The following is a 22,652-nucleotide window of genomic DNA, read 5'->3' on the forward strand; positions in this document are numbered from 1 at the left end:
CCCTTGAGAGCCCCAGAGCCCTACCTCCCTCTCAGAGCTCAGCCCCAAGGTCTCCTCTTCTGTAAGGCTCCCCGGACTTATTTGGGCCAACCCCCCCATTGTGCATTGAGAACCTTTCGACTCACTAGCTCTGTTTACAGCCTCTTGGGGACATGTGATAACTTGAGCTACGTCCTTCCCTCTTGACTGATCTATTTCTTTTTGGCCACACGTGCAGCATGCGGATGTTTTCAGCCTGCGCTACAGCAGCAGCCCGAGTCATAGCAGTGACAATGCCGGGTCCCTAACCCACTGTGCCACTAGAGAACTCCTTGCCGGAGCTCTTGAAGGCAGAGACCGGCTCCCGTTGGAGCGGGTTGTTCTGTCCCTGGTGCCTAGCATGGGCCCTAGCACTTAGTAGGTGCTCAATAAGAATCTGCAGGGTGAACGAGGGGGCAGAGCACACTGCTCACATTCCTCTAGTCACGAGCGTCTCAGGAGTCCTTTCTTCTCCGTTTCCAGAAAACTGGCTCCTACCTCGCCCTCCCTCTCTGCCCCCTTCCCCTTCAATTGTCTGTTAATTTCGCCCCGTCCACCTCCGACATCTTCCCTCCCAGACCGTCTGCCTTCAGACCCCCGCCCCAGTGCCATCCCTGTGTACACACGCCCTCCTGTGCCGCCTGATTGGTATCTGTTAATTAACATCGCCCCAGGCCTCTCCCGCTCCGAGGCCTGATAAGGGAAATTGGATGTCCATTTCTATCTATCTTTCATTACTCCCGGCCCTCCCCGCCACCACAGCCAGCCCCACTCCCTCTCCCATGCTGGGATCCGGACGTAACACGCACACACCTGAGCGCTCTGTGCCACAGCCTCTCCCCCGCGCCCGCCCCCACAGAAGGCGTATCAGTCAAGCCCGGTGTCATCAGTGTCATCGCTACAGCTCTGTGGGTGATCACCTAGGGATGTCCTTGGCCAGGTGGTGATCCTAGGTCCAGCCGGTACAGACCTGCCCCCAAACCACGACAGTCAGATGAAGAGGGTGCTCACTGGGAAAGGGGGACCTGCCGAGCAAAGGGGCTCCATCCCCGGGGTGCCTCCTGAAGTTGAACACTGATTGCACTGGCTGGAAAACAGGGAGGGACTGTGGCTTTTAGAGACAGAGGGCGGCAGATGAAGGCAGGATGGAGTCCACGGGAACCAGGTGGTGGACCAGTTCAGAGGCTGGGGACCGCCCTGGGCCTCTAGTCCATGGGGGAGAAGAGAGTCATGCCAATAGCATGCTGCCAACAACAACAGCAGTAATGGTAACACCTACAGCCATCACCACAACAAGGAAGTTGTTCAGGTGTGCTGAGCACTGACTGTGGGGAGGGGGCGGGCGGTGTGCTAAGTGCTTCCTATGCACCATTTCTTTTGGTCCTCACCGCACCACATCAGGGTTAGGTTCTAAGTCAGCATGAAGAGTCCTGCAAAATTAACCCCGGAGATCCTTTATTTTCAGTTTTCCAGGGCGAATGCATGGTGCAGATGGCTTTGTGGATACCTTTCTTTTTCGGCACCACTGACATGGTCAGTGTTGGAACACATCACCAAGTTTCTGGTTGAAGTTATTGCCTTGTGTTTAGTGAACAAAATATTTGAAAAATCAACTTTCTCTCTCCCTGCTCCCCTACCTGCTCCCTCCCTCTCTCCCTTCCTTCCTTTCCCCCCCTTTTTTCTCTTAAATGCAGATGTGAATTGACTTTACCTAAGTCAAGTGCATGTATAATGCAGTTCTGGTACAGTGTTCTCATTTTGCAGATGAAGACTTTCATCGTGTCGTTAATAATAATAATAATAGTAAAAGCACAGTAAATGTATGTAATCATTGTCTCAGTAGAGCTCACAGCAGCTCTCTGAAGCAGGCACCACTCATACCCATTTCACAGATGAGGAAGCTGAGGTTTGGGGAAGTAGCACAGCTCTTACAAGGTCAGCCTATAGGTAGTAAATGAGGAGTCTGGATTCAAGCCCAGGCCATCTCAGTGTCACATTACGGGGCCATCCCCAGCCCCAGCCTTTTCTCGCTCTGGTCTCAGCCTCCTTGCTGAGGAGGAGGAAACACCCACGATCCAAGCTCACAGCTTGGGTCAGGGTTAGGTGGAGAGTGATGGCCCAGCCAGCAGGGTTCTGACCCTTGAGAGGACAGGCTGCCTGTGAGAAAAGTGCCCCCTGACCCTGGGGGCTCTTGAGCTCTTAGCCATCCCAGGCTGTGGCCACTGGGGGTCACTGGCCTGGAGCAGCTGCCTCCTTCCAGGGTCCCAGCACAGCTGAGACTGTATGAGGGTCAGGTGTCACTTTAACCAAAGCCTCCCCTGTTTGAGCAGAGAGGGGTGATCCTCAGAGTGGAGGACCCTGTACTGCCACCTCCTGATTCCGCTATGAATTCGATAACTCCTTAAATGACAAATGCATTTAATTGACCAAAAAGCCTCTCCACACATTTGAAAAATACCATAGAAGTAGCAATAATAATGATAACAACAACTGTCAACATTGACCGAGCTCTTATTATGTAAGTCTTTTCCACGAATTCCAAGTCTGACTCATTCACCAAGGGAAGGACAATGAGGCCAGCGGGTAAAGTGGGAGGGGCAGGATCCGGAGGTACCTGGGGACTGATCCAGCCTCCAGCCAGCCCCAGGGAGACCCCTGGCCCACCCCCTAACCGCCCTGTTCTCCCCTCTAATGCAGGCTTCTCCAACCTCTCTCTGGGGGACCAGATGAGCCTGCTGCAGAGCGCCTGGATGGAGATCCTCATTCTGGGCATCGTGTACCGCTCGCTGCCCTACGACGACAAGCTGGTGTACGCCGAGGACTACATCATGGATGAGGAGCACTCCCGCCTCGCGGGGCTGCTGGAGCTCTACCGGGCCATCCTGCAGCTGGTCCGCAGGTACAAGAAGCTCAAGGTGGAGAAGGAGGAGTTTGTGACGCTCAAGGCCCTGGCCCTGGCCAACTCAGGTACGGCGGGGTGGGGCCTGCAGGGGGAGCTCCGAGAGGTCTTCCGGGCCTGGGGAGCATGACGGCTCTGGGGCCTGTGATTGGGCAGGAATGGTGACACGATGCTAGGGCTTCTTGTCACCAAAGATTGTGCAAGGGGTGGCCCAGAATTGAAAAGAGGGTGATGAAGGCTGGCATTGGTGGAGTATTTCCTAAGCCCTTGATTTGCAGGGCGTTTTGCTGGGCCCCTGCCATCCAGATGAGCTCTGGGGTTAACAGGGCACACAGATTCTAGAGCTGGGTTACTAAGAGTCAAATCTTGCTTCTGCCACTTGGGCAAGTCACTTCACTGAACTCAGCTTCTTTCCTTCTTTTTTTTTAAATTGGCCACCCCCGCCAGGGCACATGGCAGCTCCTGCCCAAGGATGGAATCTGAGCTGCAGTTGCAACCTATGCCATGGCTACAGCAACACCAATCCTTGAGTCACTGTACAGGGCTAGGGATCAAAGCTGCACCTCCCCAGTGATCTGAGCCACTGCAGTCGGATTCTTAACCCACCAGGCCACAGTGGGAGCTCCTGCACCTCAGTTTCTTTATCAGTAAAATGGGCACAATAGGAATTCCCGTCGTACCTCAGAAGTAACAAGCCTGACTAGTATCCGTGAGGATGTGGGTTTGATCCCTGGCCTTGCTCAATGGGTTAAGGATCCGCTGCTGCTGTGAGCTGTGGTATAGGTCGAAGACACGACTCCGATCCTGCGTTGCTGTGGTTGTGGTATAGGCCAGCAGTTGTAGCTCCAATTTGATCCCTAGCCTGGAAATTTCCATATGCCTTAGGTGTGGCTCTAAAAAGACAAAAAAGTGGGGGAGGGGGGCGCAATAGTCTCTACCCTACAAGACTATGGAAGGGATTTATTTACATATAATTATGCTTATGTGATGCCTGGCACATAATATGTACTCAACCTATTAAGTCAATTATCCATGAACTGATTTCATCTTACAATCAACCCTATGAGCAAAGTTCTTATTATTTTAACCCTGGTTTACAGATATGGAAACTGAGGCTTGGAAATGTGAAGCAAATTGCCCAGCATCACACAGTTAAGAGTGTCAGGGCTAGAACTTGAACCAAGGTCCTCTGATTCCCAAATCGACTCCAAGCTTATGCCCACTCCTTCCATCGCCCACTCAAATCCTCAGGCCCAAAATAGCAATCCTTCCTGGCATTAAAAAGGAGGCCTCATTCCATTTCTTTTGCCCCCACCAACTTTTGGCTAGACGCCCTGAGGAAAGGGGCTGGGCGTTGGTCATGCAGGTGAGTGAGCTTGAATGTAACCTGTGTCCACACTTGGAGGGTGATCACTCTCTGCAGGTACCAGGCCAGGGCCAAGGGTGGTGGTGGGGATTTCAGAAGGAGAAAGGCAGGGTCCCCATCCTAAAGACAGAGTGTCAGGCATGCGGATGCAGAATTCTGCTGCCAGGCTCATGCAGTAGTTAGTTGCTCAAGATGAGTCAAGTTCAGATTGGACCCAAGTTCAAATTCTAGCTCTGACACTTAGTAGCAGTGTGACCTTGAGCAGGTTGGCAGCTCTCTGTAGCTTTGTCCTGTGTGTAAAGTGGGGACAGCTCTGTCACTCTTCCAAGCACTTTTGTTTTAAATGATCAACTGAAGATAAAGCGCTTAGCCCTGTGCCTGGCCTAGAGGTTCAATAAATATTCATTATCATTGCTATTAATATTAGAGGAAACAATGTTATCAGTATATAGAAGAGGGAGAACTGGTTCCACATGGTGACAGTACAAACAGGGTGACCAGCGGTTTGCTTGATGCTCTCATGGTTTTTCCGGAAGTTCCATGTCCTGGGAAACCTCAGTCCCTAAAAACCGGGACAGGTGGTCCCCTAACAAATGGCTTCATAGAGAATGCAAGAGAAGCTGTTGATGCCCCATTCAGACCCCCTCTACTGGGTTAGTGCACCCTTGCTCCAGCTGCTGAATTTTGATGCTCATAGCTCACAGCTGCCCTTTGAACAGAGACCTGCCCTCACTTGTTTTTCCTGGACAGTTGGGTACCTCGCTGCCCTCTCTTTTCACGTTCAGCCAGTGACGGACCCACACGGGGGACTCCTGGCATGGGATCAGGCCCAGGCCAAGGCGGTATCCTTACTTTACTTGTTCCCACCTTTGCCCTATGCTGCCTCCCTGCCTTCCTTCTCCTGAAAGTCCATTCTTCACAAGTCAAGCATCTGACCCCTGTCCCAGGCTCTGATTCTAGGGAACCTGGCCTAATATACAGAGGAAACCTTTTTTTTTTTTTTTTTTTTTTTTAAGTTCAAATCTGTTTTATAAAAAAACACTAATGCAAAATAAGAATTAAACATTTTACATGCTTCTATAGAGACCATTTACATACACCTTAAGATCCCCAAATTGTAATGTAGTCTTTGTTAGAGAACGCTCATGCTGTTGGGTTTATTTCGTACAGTTTCAGGTTAACAAAGCAACTGAGCAGAGAGAAAGAGAGTTCCTTCCATATACCATCCCACCTGGGTCCCCCTGCCCCTGTACACAATGTCCCCTATTAATTTGTTATAATTAATGAGCTAATAATTGATACATTATTATTAATGAAAGTCTAGGATTTCCCATCATGGCTCAGTGGAAATGAATCTGACTAGCATCCATAAGGACTCGGGTTCAATCCCTGGCCTCGCTCAGAGGGTTAAGGATCCAGCATTGTCATAAACTGTGGTGTAGGTCGCAGACACGGCTTGGATCTGGCATGGCTGTGGCTGTAGTATAGACTGGCCGCTACAGCTCCGATTTGACGCCTTGCCTGGGAACCTCCATGTGCTGTGGGTGTCGCCCTAAAAAGACAAAAAAAAAAAAAAAAAAAAAAAAAAAAAAGAAAGAAAGAAAGTAAGGCCACAGTTGCCATCAGAATTTGTGTTGTATGGGTCTAGCAGTTTTGACACATGCACAATGGCAACTCTCCATCATTCCATATCGTGCAGAATGGGTGCGCCCCCTGTTCTCTCCCATTCAAAGGAAAGTGTTGTCATCAGCGGTTGTGGGGGGCTGGCGGAGGAGAGGGACCCAGTGAAAGCGGAGGACACAGCAGGCACAGGGAGATGCCACAGGGCTGCCTAGGCCCTGAGGCCACGTGCTTGATTTTGGACTCTCCTGACTACTTTTAACGAGACCTAGAGCTCACGCTTGCCCGTGCCAGGAGAGGAGCGGGGAGAAGTGGGAGCCACTCAACTGTCACCTCCACCCACCTCACACTGCCAAGTTGCAAGGGCTTTCAGAGGACTCTTTAGCTCTGCCAGCTGCTCTTGCCTTGATCTCAACACATACAGACATGCACATACATATGCCCACGTGCACATGCGTGTGCGCGCACACACACACACACACACACACATTCACACACGCCACCTGATGACCAACGGAGCCTGTCAGGAACTTCACCTAGCATCAAGCTTTGCCTGAGTACATGCTTTGTCTTGAGAGACAAATTTCCGGGAACCTGGACTTCTTGCCCAGTGGTGTTTACCTGTCATCCTGCCGCCCTGTGCAGGTGAAAGAGCTCCAAGTGGAGAAAGGGGAATTTGTGATACCAAAGGCCTCGGCTGTGTCATGACAGATCAGCTTCAGGCAGGAAACAGAAAGAACAGGGCTGTTTGGAGCTTGGGCTAGAAGAGCTGTTGGGGTCAGACAGAAGCTCCAGGCCTGTGAAGGGAGTGGGTGTAATTGGGTCAGGATAGGGAGCCATGAAAGGTTGTGGGGGAGTAAACTGTCCCCAGCAGTACGGTGTGACAGTGTGTTACCAGGCAGACAGTGTGTTAGATGGAGGAGAGAGAGGGGCCAGGAGATCACTGGAATCATTCTGGGCCCCCAAAGGCCACCGTGGGTACCACTGCTGAGTTGAGTGGGCGGGAGCACGTCAGAGGCTATGGCCCCAAGCCACAGCTCCCCCCCCCCGCCCCCCGGGAGCCTGCTGGCTGTCTTTCAGCCCACCTCCTCGCCTCCCCAAGGCTCCCTGACAGCAGAAAAAATTCATAGCCATTGATTTTGTAATTAACAGTTTATCAATGCCATCGATACAGACTTGCTGATGGATTGTAAAGAAATTAATCTGGCAATGTTATTTTATTTTATTTTTGGTCGAAGGCAGCTGCCAATTTTGACCTCCTCGGGGAGGGTGAGGTGGGGGGGAGAGGAAGCTGGCAGGAGGCAGGGAGTCTGCATGGCCAGGTCCCAGCCTCACAGGGACCCGTGCACCTCGAGTGCATGCTCTGGAAACAGCCTAGAGCATAGGAACAGAGCCATACTTCACCCCCAACTGGCAGAGGTGGGGTCCTCACCGCCTTGGTCACAAAAAGCAGAAAAATGTGGAGGAGTCTTGGGTATGGGGCCAGCCCTGCCAGGGCACTCTCCTGCAGCCAGAGTTCTCACAGTAACGATAACAACGTTCATTAGGTGCCATTAAGTGCCTGATGACGAGCGAGTTCGCTTAACCCGCACCACCACCCTGTTAGGTATGAGCTCTCATTTGCTCTGTTTCACAGATGATCTCAGAGAGCCCAAGTAACTTGGCCAAAGTCACACAGCATCTAAGACTCCCGAGTCTTATCCACCTCATTCTACTGCTACTCTCCCAAGAGAAAGAGGCAGGACCCTTCAGGCATGGGCTGAATGTGGATCCAGAAGGTCAGAGGCAATTATTGGGGTCAGCCAGTTGGTCCAGCGGCCCTTGGCAGTCTGGTATCTAAACCAACATGTGCAAGACCTGCCCTGCTTTTTTGAGGAATTCAGGAAACTTGCCCAGGCTTCCTTGGCAACCCACCCAGAGCTTCAGGTTCACTTGATTACATGCAGGCTTACCCTCCCACCTTTGGCAGGCATTGGGTGCTGGTGGCTCAGTGTCTTTAAGGAATGTCAAAAGAAGGCTGGCTATTTTCCCCAAGGCCAAGACGTGGGTTCTGCTTTACTTTGGCTTAGACCCAACTGTAACGCAACTGGCAGTGGGCGCCTCCCTGCCCTCCTGGCATTTAGGTAAATTTCATTAGCAATTCATGGCTTGAGTCCAAAGCCCTCCCCAGGATCTTAGAGAACTCACAGTGGCATCGTCCATCACCAGCCTTGCTGTCTCGGTCCCCTCATATCCTCCACCACAGGGCACCCAGACACAGAGCTCCGCCCCTTTATCTGTGTCTATACAGTGTAACCGCTGTTCTGTAAGGTCAGTGAGTGCACTGAAGACTTGATCATGACAGTGGTGCTAATGATGATGATGATGATGACGGTGGTGATGGGGATGCTGGTGGGGCAATGACAATGATTGATGGGGATGATCCTGATAGGGATGATGGGGATCATGCTGGGGGGGTGGTCATGATGATGAAGGTGATGGTGGTGCTGATGGTGCTGGTGGTGGCTGATGACAGTGATGGTAACGATGATGCTGGGGTGGTGATAGGAGGGTGGTGGCGATGATGGTGATGTTACTACGAGCTGGGCGCTTTGTGACAGGTGCTGTTTTAAGCCCTTGATCTGCATGAACTCATTTAATGTCTTGAAAGAGGTATGGTTGTTATCCCATTTCACAAATGAGGAAAATGAGGTGCAGGGAAATTAAATAACTTGCCTAAGGTCACCGAGCTCGCAGGTGAGGGGCACAGGATTATAGTTCCACCAGTTTGGTTCCAGAGTCCCTCTGGTAGGTATCTCCAGGGGAATGGCAGGTCTGCGCATGTTCAGGTCTTTCTGGGTTTCCGCTGCCACCTCTTGGTGGTTTCTCAAGAAGAGTCCTCCATAAATACAGATCTCTCCTTGGGTGGGAACCCCAGCTCTGTCATTGGCTTCTGTGAGTTCAGGCTGGCAGCTTAACTTCCCTGAGTGTGCGCTTCCCTCTTTGTAAAATGAGGATTTGGAAGGCTCCAAAGCAGAGATCAAGGGCCCCGGGGTGGTCCCCACACTTAGGGCAGTGCTCCCCAGCCACACCTGCTGATGTTCCCTTTGTGCCCCCAGATTCCATGTACATCGAGGATCTGGAGGCTGTCCAGAAGCTGCAGGACCTGCTGCATGAGGCACTGCAGGACTACGAGCTGAGCCAGCGCCACGAGGAGCCTCGGAGGACGGGCAAGTTGCTGCTGACGCTGCCCCTGCTTCGGCAGACGGCCGCCAAGGCCGTGCAGCACTTCTACAGCATCAAACTGCAAGGCAAGGTGCCCATGCACAAACTCTTCCTGGAGATGCTGGAGGCCAAGGTCTGATGGCCTGGCATACGGCCTGACTCCCACCTGAGGACAGACAAATGGATGGACCGACGCGGAGACCTCCACAGCCACCAGCCTCAACATTCAAGTCCTGTATCATGGCCATGAGCAGGCCCAGAGGAAGGGGCTCCTCGCCTCCCGGCTGTGTGCAGTCCTGGGTGCTGTGGGGCGGGGGAACGGGGATGGGGGGCAGGGCACAGGGCTCATCTGTAACTGGCATTTTCTTTGGTATGTTTTTTGTCTGCCATGGGCAGTGCTGAGCCCTGGGCCAGAGCTGCCTCCCCTGAAGCTGGAGGCCACCGAGGAAGCACCCCCACCCCCACCCAGCCACCAAGATGCAGCACATATATTTCCTAACCCCACCCCTGTTCCTCCACCCATGGCCTGGGTGGGCAGTGCTCAGCGCCCAGGACTCTGGCATACCAGGTGGGGTACCTTCTGGAAGTTGTCCTTTCCCAGAAGGCAGGCACTTTCTTCCAGCAGCCCTGCCTACTCGGGGGTTCCACGGGTCCCTCAGGAGGCCCTGCACCTTCCACCATCCTCCCTCTAGGCTCCCGGCCCAGGCTCGCTGTCGGAGACTAGCTGTTGGAGCTCATGCATTGCCCTGGTCAGCCCACCCCTCAGTGCCCCCCATCCCACCTGCCCATCACCGCTGCCCCAGGGCCTGCCTGTCTCCCTCCCCCACCCCACCCCAAGGAGTCCCACTGCTACTTCCTGCTGTACCTCAGAGCTCAGTCCCACCGTGGTTCACCAGCCAAGATGACTTCAGGGCCCATAGCTGGGGGCGGTGCTGGCTCAGAGAAGGGCAGTGTCACAATATTCCCCAGTGCTCCCCCTTCTGCGTGCATCTCCCCCTCCCCCAGAGCAGGTGCAGAGCAGGTGGCCCGGTGGGTAGTGGTGGATGTGCAGAGGCCTGACCCTATCCAGGGTGCCCTGGGCATTGTTATTCCAGGTTGGCATCCCTGGGAGGAGGGGGCAGAGTAGGGAGAGGCCCAAACCCATCTTTGCTGAGCACAGAAAGCCCCAGAAGCAGAGATGAGCCACAGGGCAGCCCTGAAGACAGAGGCTCAGAGGAGCCTGCCTGATCTTTCCTGGCTTCTGGTGGCAGTGGACACCAGGACGCCCCCTCCTCCTGTATCAGAGCCACAGGAGGGCTTGCTCCTGCCACCCTTGGTCTAAGGCAGTATGGGTGGCCCCCTGGGGGCACTTAGAAGGCCAGCTTTCTGTCGGGACAACTCTCTGCTTTCCCCTCTACCCGTCCCCCACCCCACTAGCCCTCCAGACTGCTGTGTAAGGTGACAACCATCCTGATTTGCCCAGGACGAATCTTAGCACTGAAAGTCTATCTCCCAGGAAAACCCCTCAGTCCTGGCCGAATAGGGAAGGTTCATCACCCATTTCTATGAGTGGCTACGAAAGTTCATTATAACCCACTCGGGGCAGCCTTGAACATGACATCCGGTGCTCACAGGGCAGCTTAGACGATCTGATCTCCTGGGGATGAAGGGGTATCAGGCATGATGGAAAGTTCTTCTTCCAATCAGCTGCCTTCTAACGTAAAAGGATCAGAGCAGCCCCACCCGGGGCACACTCCTAGGGAGTCCACCCGCATTCTGTCACCTAGGAGGAGGCAGGTCCCACTCACCCATCACTAGGTCCAGGAAGCCAGGTACCCTCCAGAGCCTCACAGCTTCCCAAGGAAAACAGCTCTTGCTGGTTCCACCTCTCCACGCCCAGACACTGCTCCTCCAGGACTTTCATGCCAGGATGTGCCGAGGTCGCCCTACGCAAGAGGGTTGCCTAAATCCTGGCAGCTGCTCTCAGACATCTTCACATAGTAAATGCCGGGAGTTCCAGGAAACTTCACAGGCCAGTGAAGTGTGCCTCCCTCTCCTTTGCCTGTTGGGACTTCAAGGCCACAGTCACTTGTCGGTCGGCATCAGGATGCTTCAGTCCCGGCTTGCTGTGCAGTCTCCAATTTGGGTGGACAGATGCACAGGTGCCTCCAAGGGACCAGGGATAAAAACCCAGGCCTAACTTAGCCATCAGGGGCCATGCCATGAAATCTGGACTGGGGAGATGGCACGGTGAGAACATGGGGCCTGTTCTGGGGGAGGCTACCTTAGCCTCTCACAGCTGTGTGCTCCAGGAGGTGTGGCAGAGGGTCACATCTCATGGCCCCATTCTCTGCAGTGTCAATTCCTGCTCAAGCATGAGGATCCTAGCTGTGGGCTCTGGCAGGGGCCTGTGCACAGCTGGCCTTTGCAGTCCGTGTTTTCTAGGCAGAGCATCTCGGGCCAACAGTGGTTTGCAGTGGGTGGGTGTTTATACACAGGGCAGCTTTGCCTCACTGGATCCAGTACTTAATGCAAGTGTCCTGGCATTAGGGTCCCTGCAGAGCAGAGGGAGCGGTGGCCCTGATGGCTTGGTATGTATGAGATGGATGCTGCTGCTGCTTTTACACTTTAAAAATTCTCCAATGGCAACAGGAAATGTATCAGTAATGATGAGAATTCTGTGCAGTGGGAAAGGCCCCCATGTGTACTTGATGGATCCGTTGGTGCTCAGACTTCAGGGGCCAGCTTCTTAGTGGGAAGCCTAGCCGGCTTTGGGACCTCCCTGGGAAGGTGGCCCTGATAGTAGAGGACGGTAGAGCGAGGAGTTTAGGACATCCCTTCCCCCCCAAACACAAAACTGAAGTTTACCCCCAAATCTGCTGTTCCTGGAAAGTCTGTAAAGAGGCAATAGCCCTTCTCAGCTGTACCCTCATGATACAGGTCATTGAAATGAACCAAGAAATAAAATGAAAAAAAAAAAAATCCAACCATGGAGAAGGTGGTATTGGCTGGGTTTTGTTTGGTCCCCATGTCCCCACCCTTTTTAAGGATTCTAGACTGGTTTGGCCACATGTGAACCTTGACAGTGGCTCCCAGTTGTGGCATACAGGACACGTCAGTGATGTCCCAGGACACAAATTAAGAATCGAATAAGAAGCTCTCAAAACCCGAGCAGGATGTTGGGTAGGAGGCCATGGCAGGGCCCTGGAGGAGCCCAAATCTGCACCCACCCCTGCCCTGGGGGCCACCCATCCAGACACTCCCCTCCCACTGCACAGATGGGAGAAGGTGGAGGGGTTTTGCTGAGGGGCAGTAGTGACAAAGTTGTGACAAGAAGACAGAAGAGCACCAAAGAAAAGCACTATGTGGAGATTGTTTTATTTTCTAATAATGATAATATGGCTGGAATGGCTTCTTAAGATGTATATATTTTTTAAAACGGCGGTCCCACATTGCATCACCCACCTGTACGTACTTCCACCTCTGTATGTGTTCTCCCAAACGCCCTAGAATTCTTCCGTCCTGGTCCCATGTATCTGGAATCTAATAAATAAGGAACAGCCTATTGGAGAGTTTCTTCACACATTATCTTTCCCAGCTGGCTGTCCCCTGGACAGCACTGCCCTCGGGTCTCAGGCTGATGCCAGGAGAGGCCGTCAGGAGGACCAGCTCAGCCTATGTTCTCTGGGGATTCAAGTAGGCATTAAAGTGTGTGTGCAGCAGTGAAACTCAGGAATGCAACTTGAGCGGTGTGAAACAGGTGTGAGAACCCCTTCTACCTCTTTTCAGACGTTTCATATTAAAATAATTTGTTATTTTCATTAATGCCAGAGAAATGGAACCTCAGGTATATTTGAACCAAAGACAACGTATTGCCTTAGGATTTTGAAATGCACCTGTATATGTATGCACACAACACAGACAGAGCATGAATTATACCAGGAGGCACTCAGGACCTGTGAGATGCAGAAAGGAGGGCCTGAAAGAAATCAAAGAGGACCATATCCGGATGCCTTTGCTGCAGTTAAAAGACACCCTGGGAGTTCCCCTCGTGGCTCAGTGGTTAATGAACCTGACTAGTATCCATGAGGACTTGGGTTCTATCCCTGACCGTGCTCAGTGGGTTAAGGATCCAGCATTGCCATCAGCTGTGGTGTAGTTTGCAGATGCAGCTTGGATCTGGCGTTGCTGTGGCAGTGGTGTAGGCCGGCAGCTACAGCTCCAATTTGACCCCTAGCCTGGGAACCTCCATATGATGTGAGCGCAGCCCTAAAAAGACCAAAAAAAAAAAAAAAAAAAAGAAAAGAAAAAGACACCCTAGCTTATTGAACTTATTACCTTGGACACAGGTGAAATCTAAATGTGGAGCAGGCCTCAGGCAGGGTTTGATCTAGAGGTTCACAAAGTCAATAGGGCTCCTCCTCTGTTTCTCTGATTCTCTCAGTTCTTCCCTCTTCTTATTTGTATGCTTTGTCCTCAAACTAGCCTTCTTCATGGTAGCAAGAAGGCTGCCAGTTTTTTTCACATTGTGGGAAGAGAGAAAAAATCGCTTCCTACAACCATGGAAAATGTCTGAGCTTTATTCTGAATCCCAATGGCTTTTGTGCCTATCCTTTATTTTTTTTTCTTTTCTTCCTTTTTTTTTTTTTTTTTTTTTTTAGGGCCGCACATGGAGTTTCCCAGGCTAGGGGTCAAATCGGAGCTGTAGCTGCTGTCCTACGCCAACGCCACAGCAACTCGGAATCCGAGCCACGTCTGCAACCTATACCACAGCTCATAGCAAAGCTGGATCCTTAACCCACTGAGCCAGGCCAGGGATCAAACCCGCAAGCACATGGATACCAATAGGGTTCGTTTCCACTGAACCACGACGGGATCTCCTGTGCCTTTCCTTTGATGGATCACTGCGACCACCTTAGAGTTGAACGAGTCCCACTCATCAGTCTAGCTGTTGCACCAAAAGTGTCAGGTTGGAAGTCTAAAAGGCAACCAACCAAACAAGATGCCCACAGAACCCACATGGCTAGACAGCTCAAGGTCTGGTCAACTTTCAATTAGCTGATTGTAAGTTTTCTGAAGCTCTTAGAAGAGAGGATCCACAGTGCAGTCTTTGAACTCAATACCTAGCAAGTCTTCTGCCTGACTGTATTATGTATTTGTGGGAATGAAAGTATCCAGTTTAGGGATTATTTTAGGTAAATTCCCAGTTCACCTACATCTGGTACATGTGTACTTGTGTACACACACACACACACACACACACACACACACACACACACACCTGGTATTCATGCTACCCCCTTAAGAAAAAATAGTTAGGAGAGAGTCAACTATAACATCATACAAGGCAACCAAAATATAAATTTTTACTGACTATCTGTATTTTAGAATTTTCTGTGCTACTTCTTTGATTGTTCTAGAAAATTATGATCCGACTAGCTAATAGCTCTCTCTCTCTCTTTTTTTAATGGCTGCACCCATGGCCATTAAAGTTGGAAGTGTCCAGAGCAGGGACTGAATCCAAGCCTTGGCTGCAACCTACACTACAGCTGTGGCAACACTGAATCTTTTTTTTTTTTTTTTTTTTTTAGGACCGCACCCGCAGCACATGGAAGTTCCCAGGCTGGGAGTCTAATCAGAGCTACAGCTGCGGCCTATTCCAGAGCCACAGCAACACGGGATCTGAGCCGTGTCTGCAACCTACACCATAGCTCATGGCAACGCCAGATCCTTAGCCCACTGAAGCAAGTTCAGGGACCAAACCTGAGTCCTCATGGATGCTATTCAGATTCATTTTCGCTGAGCCATGACAGGAACTCCAATGCTGGATCCTTTTTTTTTTTTTTTTTTTTTTTTTGTCTTTTTGCCATTTCTAGAGCAGCTCCCACGGCATATGGAGGTTTCCAGGCTAGGGGTTGAATTAGAGCTGTGGCCACCGGCCTATGCCAGAGCCACAGCAATGCGGGATCTGAGCCACATCTGCAACCTACACCACAGCTCACAGCAATGCCGGATCCTTAACCCACTGAGCAAGGCCAAGGATCGAACCCACAACCTCATGGTTCCTAGTCGGATTCATTAACCACTGTGCCACAATGGGAACTCCAATGCTGGATTCCTTAACCCACTGTGCTGGGCTGGGGATTAAGCCTGTGCTACAGCAACTCAAGCTCATTTTTTTTAAAAGACAACTCTCACCCATATCTTTAACTCTCCATTCATTCTCCAAATATTCTCCCCTTTGTGTTAGCAAAAGAACAAAAGCTTCATTGAAAGGGAAAAAAATACAACTGAGGGTCATTCATTCATTCAACAAATATTAACTGAGGGTCTGTTCTGTGCCAGGCACTGTTCTGGGCACAGAGACTATATCAGTAAAGAGAACAGACACAACCTCTATCTTCATGGAGCACACAGTCTAGTGGGAGGAAAAGAGACAATGAGCACAATAAATAACCAGATTATATAGTTCGATAGAAGGTGATAATATTCCATGAGGGGGAAAAACAGGGTATGGGGGATTTGGATATACTTTTAAAAGGAGTGGTCAGAGCAACCTCAATGAGACTGTTTCATTGAATAATAAATTGAAAAGGTGAAAGTCATGTGGACAACTGGAGGAAAAGCTCTTCAAGTAGAAGGACCAGCCTGTGCAAAGGTCCTGAGGCAGGAGTATGCCTGGTATATTCTGTGAACATCAAGGAAGCAAGTGCAGCTGAAGTAAAATGGGTGAGGCAAGAGGGCGTGGGGAAAATCACATATAAGGGGCTCCAGGACATGGTAAGTGTCCCTTTCACTCTTAAGTGGAAGATTTTTGAATAAAGAATTGCTGTGATCACACACGTCAATAGGAGCCTTTGGCTGATGTCTTGACAACAGGCCTTAGGAGGACAGAGATGGAAGCAGGAAGACCACTTAGAAGACCACAGGTGAGGTGACTGTGGCCTGGACTGGGAAGAAGAGAGGAGGGGTTCAGAAGCACTTGGGGGTGTTCCTGCTGTGACGTCTCTGCAGTGTCAAGACACAGGTTCAATCCCCTGCCCGGCACAGTGGGTTAAAGGATCCTGCGTTACCACAACTTCGGCGTAGGTCACAGCTGCAGTGGTTTGGACCTGATCCTTGGCTTGGGTGGCCAATAAATGATTTAAAAAAAAAAAAAAAAAAAAGATGCAGCAGCAGCAGCACTTGGATCCTGTATTAGTTTTGAAACCACTAGGATTTGCTGATAGATTGGATGTGGAAAATGAGGGAAAGAGAGGAGTCATAGGCGATTGCAAAGATTTTGGCTCCCAAAACTAGAAGAATAGGGTTTTCATCCACTGAGGTGGGAAGACTCAGCGAGGGCAACTCTGGGGCCTGAGTGGATGCATCAATGATGTTTGAGAGGCTGTCCAAAGTCCAGGGGAGATACCAAGAAGGCAGCAGGCCAGGGGGCTGGCTAAACAGGGAACAGGCAATGAACTTCCCTAGAGAGCAGAGGTGAGTGCAGGCCATTTCACCAGCTGTGAGTTCCTGCTCACACCCAGCCCACAGCCTCCCTTGCTCGCTTCCTACCCTCAAAGGCCGTAGAGTAGAATTCACCCTAGAAACACAGATATTGGAGCATTTTATATCCTTATTTGATTGTTGTGAGGGATGAGCCTAAACTATACCCTCTCCCTTGATTCTCAAAAACAATGTCGGGTGCTGGACTGGGCGTGCACAACTGCTGGACACGATTTAGACTAGAAGATCTTAAATGGGGAAGACTTTGCCCCCAAGAGCATACTTGACAACATCTGGAGACATCTTTTCTTGTCACACTGGAGGCACTACTGGCATCTAGTGGATGGAGGCCAGGGATGCTACTAGACAGGGTACTGTGCACAGACCCCACAGCAAAGAGTCATCTGACCCCAAATGTCAACAGCACTGAGATGGAGAAACTCTGATCTACACATATTCTGGGCATTATCAAGGATAAAATCTTAGGGCTCCAGGGAACAGAATCTGGGGGTGTCAGCTCACATCACCAAACTCTTCTCACCACTAGATGCCACCTCAACCTCACTCAGCCTTGCTTGAACCCCAACACATCTGTCTGGGGCAAATGTCCCACACTCTACGTGAATGGTTCCTATTTGGACCTGACCTGGAAGTTGGAGGAGAGAGGGCTCCAGTCCTGAAGCCTCTGCAGCCAGGCTGATCTGGTTTCCTCTGACATGTAAACTTTTGGTTTGAGGAAGCAAGATGGCACCTGAGGCTTCATGTCTAGAAGAAGTGGGGAGGCCTTCTGGCAGACCACATGCTCCCTGTTTAAGGGTGCTAAGAATGAAGGTGCTTCCACAGCCCCCTCTTCCTCCTGACCTCAAGTGGCCCTCCCCACGACTGCCCCTGTATGTTCAGCTCCATCTGTGCGTTTCTCTTATCATCTCTTTTCCTGGCTTGGGATGGACAGGGAAACCTGGGGCTTAGCCATTCAAAGTCTCATGCCTGATAATCTGAAGTCAAGCCTTCTTCTCGGCAGGAGGAAGGGATAGGAGTCTTCAGAGGCCTTTATCCAACTTACTTTTTCCTGGAAGTTGGTCTCACTTCTACAGACATCCCCCCATTCCTCAGCCCAAATGCCCAGCTCATTGGTGCAGAGATTCCATTGGCAGCTGTCACAAGCCAAAGCCAGGGCACTGGGGCTCTCACTGACCTACTGAGGGGACTCTCCCCATTTCCCTGTAGAGCAGAGGGACCGTCAGGGCCTCCCATCACCTCCTCCCACAGACACACACAACAAGCCCCTGTAGTCAAGCTTGGCACAAGGCTAGGACAGGGGCTGGTATAAAGGAGAGAAGACTCCAGAGCAGCCTATGGGCCACACGGACTGCACTTGTCCCCATTCTCAAAGCCCTTCATTAAATTCATGTTCCAGGTAAAGCCCCAATGCTATGTTCAATGCCCAGCCCATTGCTTCCAAAGAAACAACAGTCCAGCAACCACAAAATAAGTGACTGTAGTTTTACCCTTAGCATACCCTCAACACACCAATGGGGTGTTAACGTATCGGTGCACAGCAAAACTTCATCAGAAACCTCTTCCTTCATCTCTCTCTCCCAGGCAGCAGCTGCTCCCAGAAATCTCCCTTGTGCTTCTCCACACTGTCCCAGCTCCGCCTAACTCAGCCTCTGGGTGCCTCTTCTTAGCCCTCCCCTCCCTGATTCAGCTCTTTCTTACCTAGATCAGCTCAGCCTCTCCAGCTTCTTTCCACTTTCTGTACAAGCTAAAGAGGCACTAGAAGCTGATCCAGGAAGCAAAAATCTCTTCTTAAGTGGAGGCATGGGGTGGAGGGAAGTAGAGGAAGACTGAAAACCTCACCACCTATTTTATTTTATTCTATTGTATATTTTATTTCATTTTAAACTTGCAGCATACATAAGTTCCCAGGCTAGGGGTCAAATCAGAGCAGCAGCTGCCAACCAACACCACAGCCCCAGCAACACTAGATCCAAGCCGTGTTCACAACCTACACTGAAGCTCATAGCAATGCTGGATCCTTAATACACTGAACTGATCGAGGCCAGGGATTGAACCTGCCTCCTCACAGACACTCTGTCGGATTCTTAATCCACTGAGCCACAAAGGGAGCTCCCACATATTTTATTTTGCCTCCAATGCAAATTGACCTCACCCCCAAATACTGGATGCTGCCTGGAATCCCAGAGAGCTGCCCCTTACCGGCCCATGACTTTGCCGTTCACACTGTGGTTCCACAGAAGCAGGTTGTGCCCTTCCAGGGACCCACCTTGAGGCTCAAAGTGTGGGGGCTGTTTTAGGGAAATCTTTTCTAATCCAGGATGTGCTGTCTCTTCTCAGTTAGCCCTCCTTTTTCCTGACTGACTCTAGCTTCTTGGGCCCACTCTCTTTTCTCATTCATTTATCACCTGGCTCAGGGCTAGATATGGGGGGATAGCAGTGGCTTCTGGTTCAACAGAGAAGATAGACATCACACTAGCAGTTTATGTGAGCCTCTTATCCAGGAGACTTTCAGCAACAAATGGGCATGTGTAACAGGGAATCAACCTGCTGTTTGGGGAGCAGGGTTTGTGCAAGTAACCGCCCTGTGGAAGTAGGTGGAGGCTGAGATCTGTAGGAAAGGAGGAAACCAGGCAAGTTTAGGGGAGAGCATCTCTGGAAGAGAAAAAGCCTTGAGGAAGGGAGAAAGAAACACACACACACACGTACACACAGCTTTGCTCCAGAAACTGGAAGAAGATCATTTGATTAGTTGGTTGGTGGCAAAGGGGCAGAGAAGAGAAGACAGGAGATCAGAGGCTCCAGGCTACACAGGGCAAGGTCAGCCTTGTGGAGGACACTGCTCTCTATCCCAGAAAAAATGGGAAACTTTGGCAGAGTGTGTGTGTGTGTGTGCGTGCACACACGCACGCGTGCATTTTGGCTGCACCCACAGCCTGTGAAAATTCCCAGGCCAGGGATCAAACCTCCACCACAGCAGCAACCCCAAGCAGGTAGAGTGAAAACACCAGATCCGGAGTTCCCGTTGTGGTGCAGCGGAAACAACTCCGACTAGGAACCATGACGTTTCGGGTTTGATCCCTGGCCCTGCTCAGTGGGTTAAGGATCTGGTGTTGCTGTGGCTGTAGTGTAGGCTGGCAGCTGTAGCTCCAGCAACCCCTGGTGGGAACCTCCATGAGCTGAGAGTGTAGCCCCAAAAAGCAAGCAAACAAACAAACAACAACAACAACAACAACAAATGCCAGATCCTTAATGCCCTAAGAGAACTCCCCTGGCAGAGTTTAAAGCAGGGGAGGGACATGGTCAGATTCGCCTCCCCCTCCTAGAGATAGGAGACTAAGCTTTCTGTCCTCCATGGACTCGCCATGGGGGTTAAGCACAAGCTTTGAATTCAGACTGGCCTAGGCTCAGAAGCCCCTGCTCCGCCCACACTAGCGTGTGGCCACAGCTAGGCACCTCCCTTTCCACTTGCACAATAGAACCTACCATGCTTTATAAAGATGCTAACACATTACATGTTCGTGGGGCCCTATCCACATGCCAGGTGCTGTGCACATAGTATCCCATTCATTCATCATGATGGGTGTCTGACATAAATGCTGCTCTCTTCAGCATATATGGTTCTTTCTTCATTTTATGGGTGACTAAAACTCAGAAAGGTTAACCAACTTGCAGAAAGTCAGAGCTCAGATTTGAATCCAGATCTGTAGGAGTTCAATGAAAATCTCTTCTCGTAACCACCACGCCATATTTGATCAGACTAATTCTTTAAGGGCCAGGCACACAGCAGGTTCTCAACAAGGGTCCATTCCTTTCCCCATTCTCCTCCCACAGCAGGGAGCCACATGGCCTCATGGGAGCCACCCCAAAACAGATGTCTGCTCCCACCCCAGCTTGCTGCACATTCAGGTCAGGCCACTAATATTTCTGGCTAGACGGGTGGGCTTCTTTCGTGCCATGCAGCTCACATGCACAATCACAGTAGGGCCTCTGGAGGGGGTCTTGTTGTGTACTGGTGGTTAAGTGACCTTTCCCGAAGTCATGCCCCTTGTTTTTAACTGAGCTGGGGTGACGCCACTGGCCTTCAGACCACATGACTGGGGACAAGATTCCAGGAGCTCCATACTTTATTCCTTCTCATTTGTCTTTGAAAAAAATTCAGCCTAGCCTCATGGGCCAAAATCATGGTAATACTTTTATCATCATCCTAAAAGCCCCTGGATGGAAGCCTTAGACTCAGTTGTATGCTATCAGAAGTCAGAGCTCTGTGTCCCCAAAGAAAACATGGAGGATCGTGGGGTACCCTGGGACGTGGAGGTGGACAGAGATGCCTTGGGGCAGGTATTTTGTGTCCCCCAAACCATGTCCCATAGGTTCTGCCTAAGGTCACATTCCTAGTCACTCCTGCAGAGTGGACACAAGGAGGGGATGCCAGTGTCTGGCAGAGAGGAGGGGGCTAAGTGACCCCTGCTGGGTCCTACATCCTCTTCATGCAACCCCCTGCTCCACATTAGGGTCACTATCCCGGTGGGGGTGGGGGGATGGAGAGTGAACCGGAGACCAGTAGAGGAGAGGGACCTGGGAGAGATGTGAAAATTCTCTGCCAAAAGAGGGAGAGAGAGAGAATTTGACTTGGAGGAAACGTTCCTGGAAGGAGACAAAGCTCCCTCAGCTTCCTCTGGAAATTGCTTTGTTTAAAATGCAAAGTGCAGATGTGTTTAGATGACATCTCAGCATCCATCACCCTATGCAAATACCGACCCTGGGGAAGAGGAGCCCCTGTAAGTCACTCAGATTCCCTAATCGAGTGTGTGTGTGGTGATGGCAGGGCGAGGGAACAGCACAGGGGTGGGTGACAGCTCACCACCCAGGAGAGGGGCTTGATAAGGGGAGGTGAGGAGGGAGCCCAACTCTGGGGGAGGGGCGGTCAGTCGCTCCACATCTGTGCCCAGCGGTAGGGATGAGCTTCGCCACCTGCACACTGCCCTGCCCCCCTCAGGCTAGCTGCTCTTGGATGGGAGTGCGGGGTATGAGATGCTGCTGCAGGCGATTGAAGGACAGAGCTCTAAACAAGGAGCTGCCAGGCTCAGGGACAATGAATTAAATCCTTCTGGGGGAGCAGGGAGGATGCCCTTTGCCTGCACACTCTGCCCCAGGAAAACTGGGGAAATTAAATGCCTGGTTGGAGGGGGGATACGGCTCTTAAACTCAAGTCCACCCTCTGTATTGCAACCAATCACCATACCACATCTTCCATGTAGTGCTCCAGATTGGGTTTATATAACCTCAGTGACAAAAAACTTATCCTGCTAGGATTACCAGATAAAATCCAAGATGCTCAGTTAAATTCAAATTTCAGATAAATAAGGGATAAGGGATAAGTTTTTAGTATAAGCATGTCTCAAATATTGCATGAGATTTCAGCTGTTTATCTGAAATTCAAATTTAACTGGATGTCCTGTTGCTTTGGTTTTTTTTTTTTTTTTTTTGCTTTTTTTAGGGCCACGCCTGTGGCATATGGAGGTTCCCAGGCTAGGGGTCCAATCGGAGCTACAGATGCTGGCCTATGCCAGAGCCACAGCAACTCAGAATCCAAGTCACGTCTGCATCCTACACCCAGCTCATGGCAATGCTGAATCCTTAACCCACTGAGTGAGGCCAGGGATAGAACCTGCAAACTCATGGTTCCTAGTCAGATTTGTTAACCACTGAGCCACGATGGGAACTCCTGGATGTCCTGGGTTTTTTTATGTGCTAAATCTGGCAACCCTACACACTGGACAAACCATTGCTTTTTTTTTTTTTTTTTTTTTTTTTGTCTTTTTGCCTTTTCTAGGGCCGCTCCTGCGGCATATGGAGGTTCCCAGGCCAGGGGTCCAATCGGAGCTGTAGCCACCATCCTACGCCAGAGCCACAGCAATGCGGGATCCGAGCCATGTCTGCAACCTACACCACAGCTCACAGCAACGCTGGATCCTCAACCCACTGAGCAAGGGCAGGGACGGAACCCGAAACCCCATGGTTCCTAGTCGGATTCGTTAACCACTGCACCACGACAGGAAC

General features: G+C 51.0%; 1 protein-coding gene and 1 long non-coding RNA gene across 5 annotated transcripts in view; one reads left to right on the forward strand and one right to left on the reverse strand.

Annotated features, from left to right (window-relative positions):
• The window catches only part of ESRRB (estrogen related receptor beta), a 188,344-nt gene extending 175,810 nt beyond the window's left edge, over positions 1 to 12,534 (forward strand). For all 4 annotated transcript variants that reach the window (XM_021099544.1, XM_001928051.7, XM_021099542.1 and 1 more), the window contains 2 exons: positions 2,716 to 2,985; positions 9,002 to 12,534. In XM_021099544.1, the coding sequence (XP_020955203.1) occupies positions 2,716 to 2,985; positions 9,002 to 9,246 (515 nt within the window). In that variant the 3' untranslated portion in view covers positions 9,247 to 12,534. The remainder of the gene's footprint in view (positions 1 to 2,715; positions 2,986 to 9,001) is intronic.
• The window catches only part of LOC106504512, a 246,233-nt gene that overhangs the window by 21,104 nt on the left and 202,477 nt on the right, over positions 1 to 22,652 (reverse strand). The gene's annotated exons all lie outside the window — the stretch shown is intronic.

This window comes from Sus scrofa, chromosome 7 (assembly GCF_000003025.6).
Source record: "Sus scrofa isolate TJ Tabasco breed Duroc chromosome 7, Sscrofa11.1, whole genome shotgun sequence".
Lineage (NCBI taxonomy): Eukaryota > Metazoa > Chordata > Mammalia > Artiodactyla > Suidae > Sus > Sus scrofa.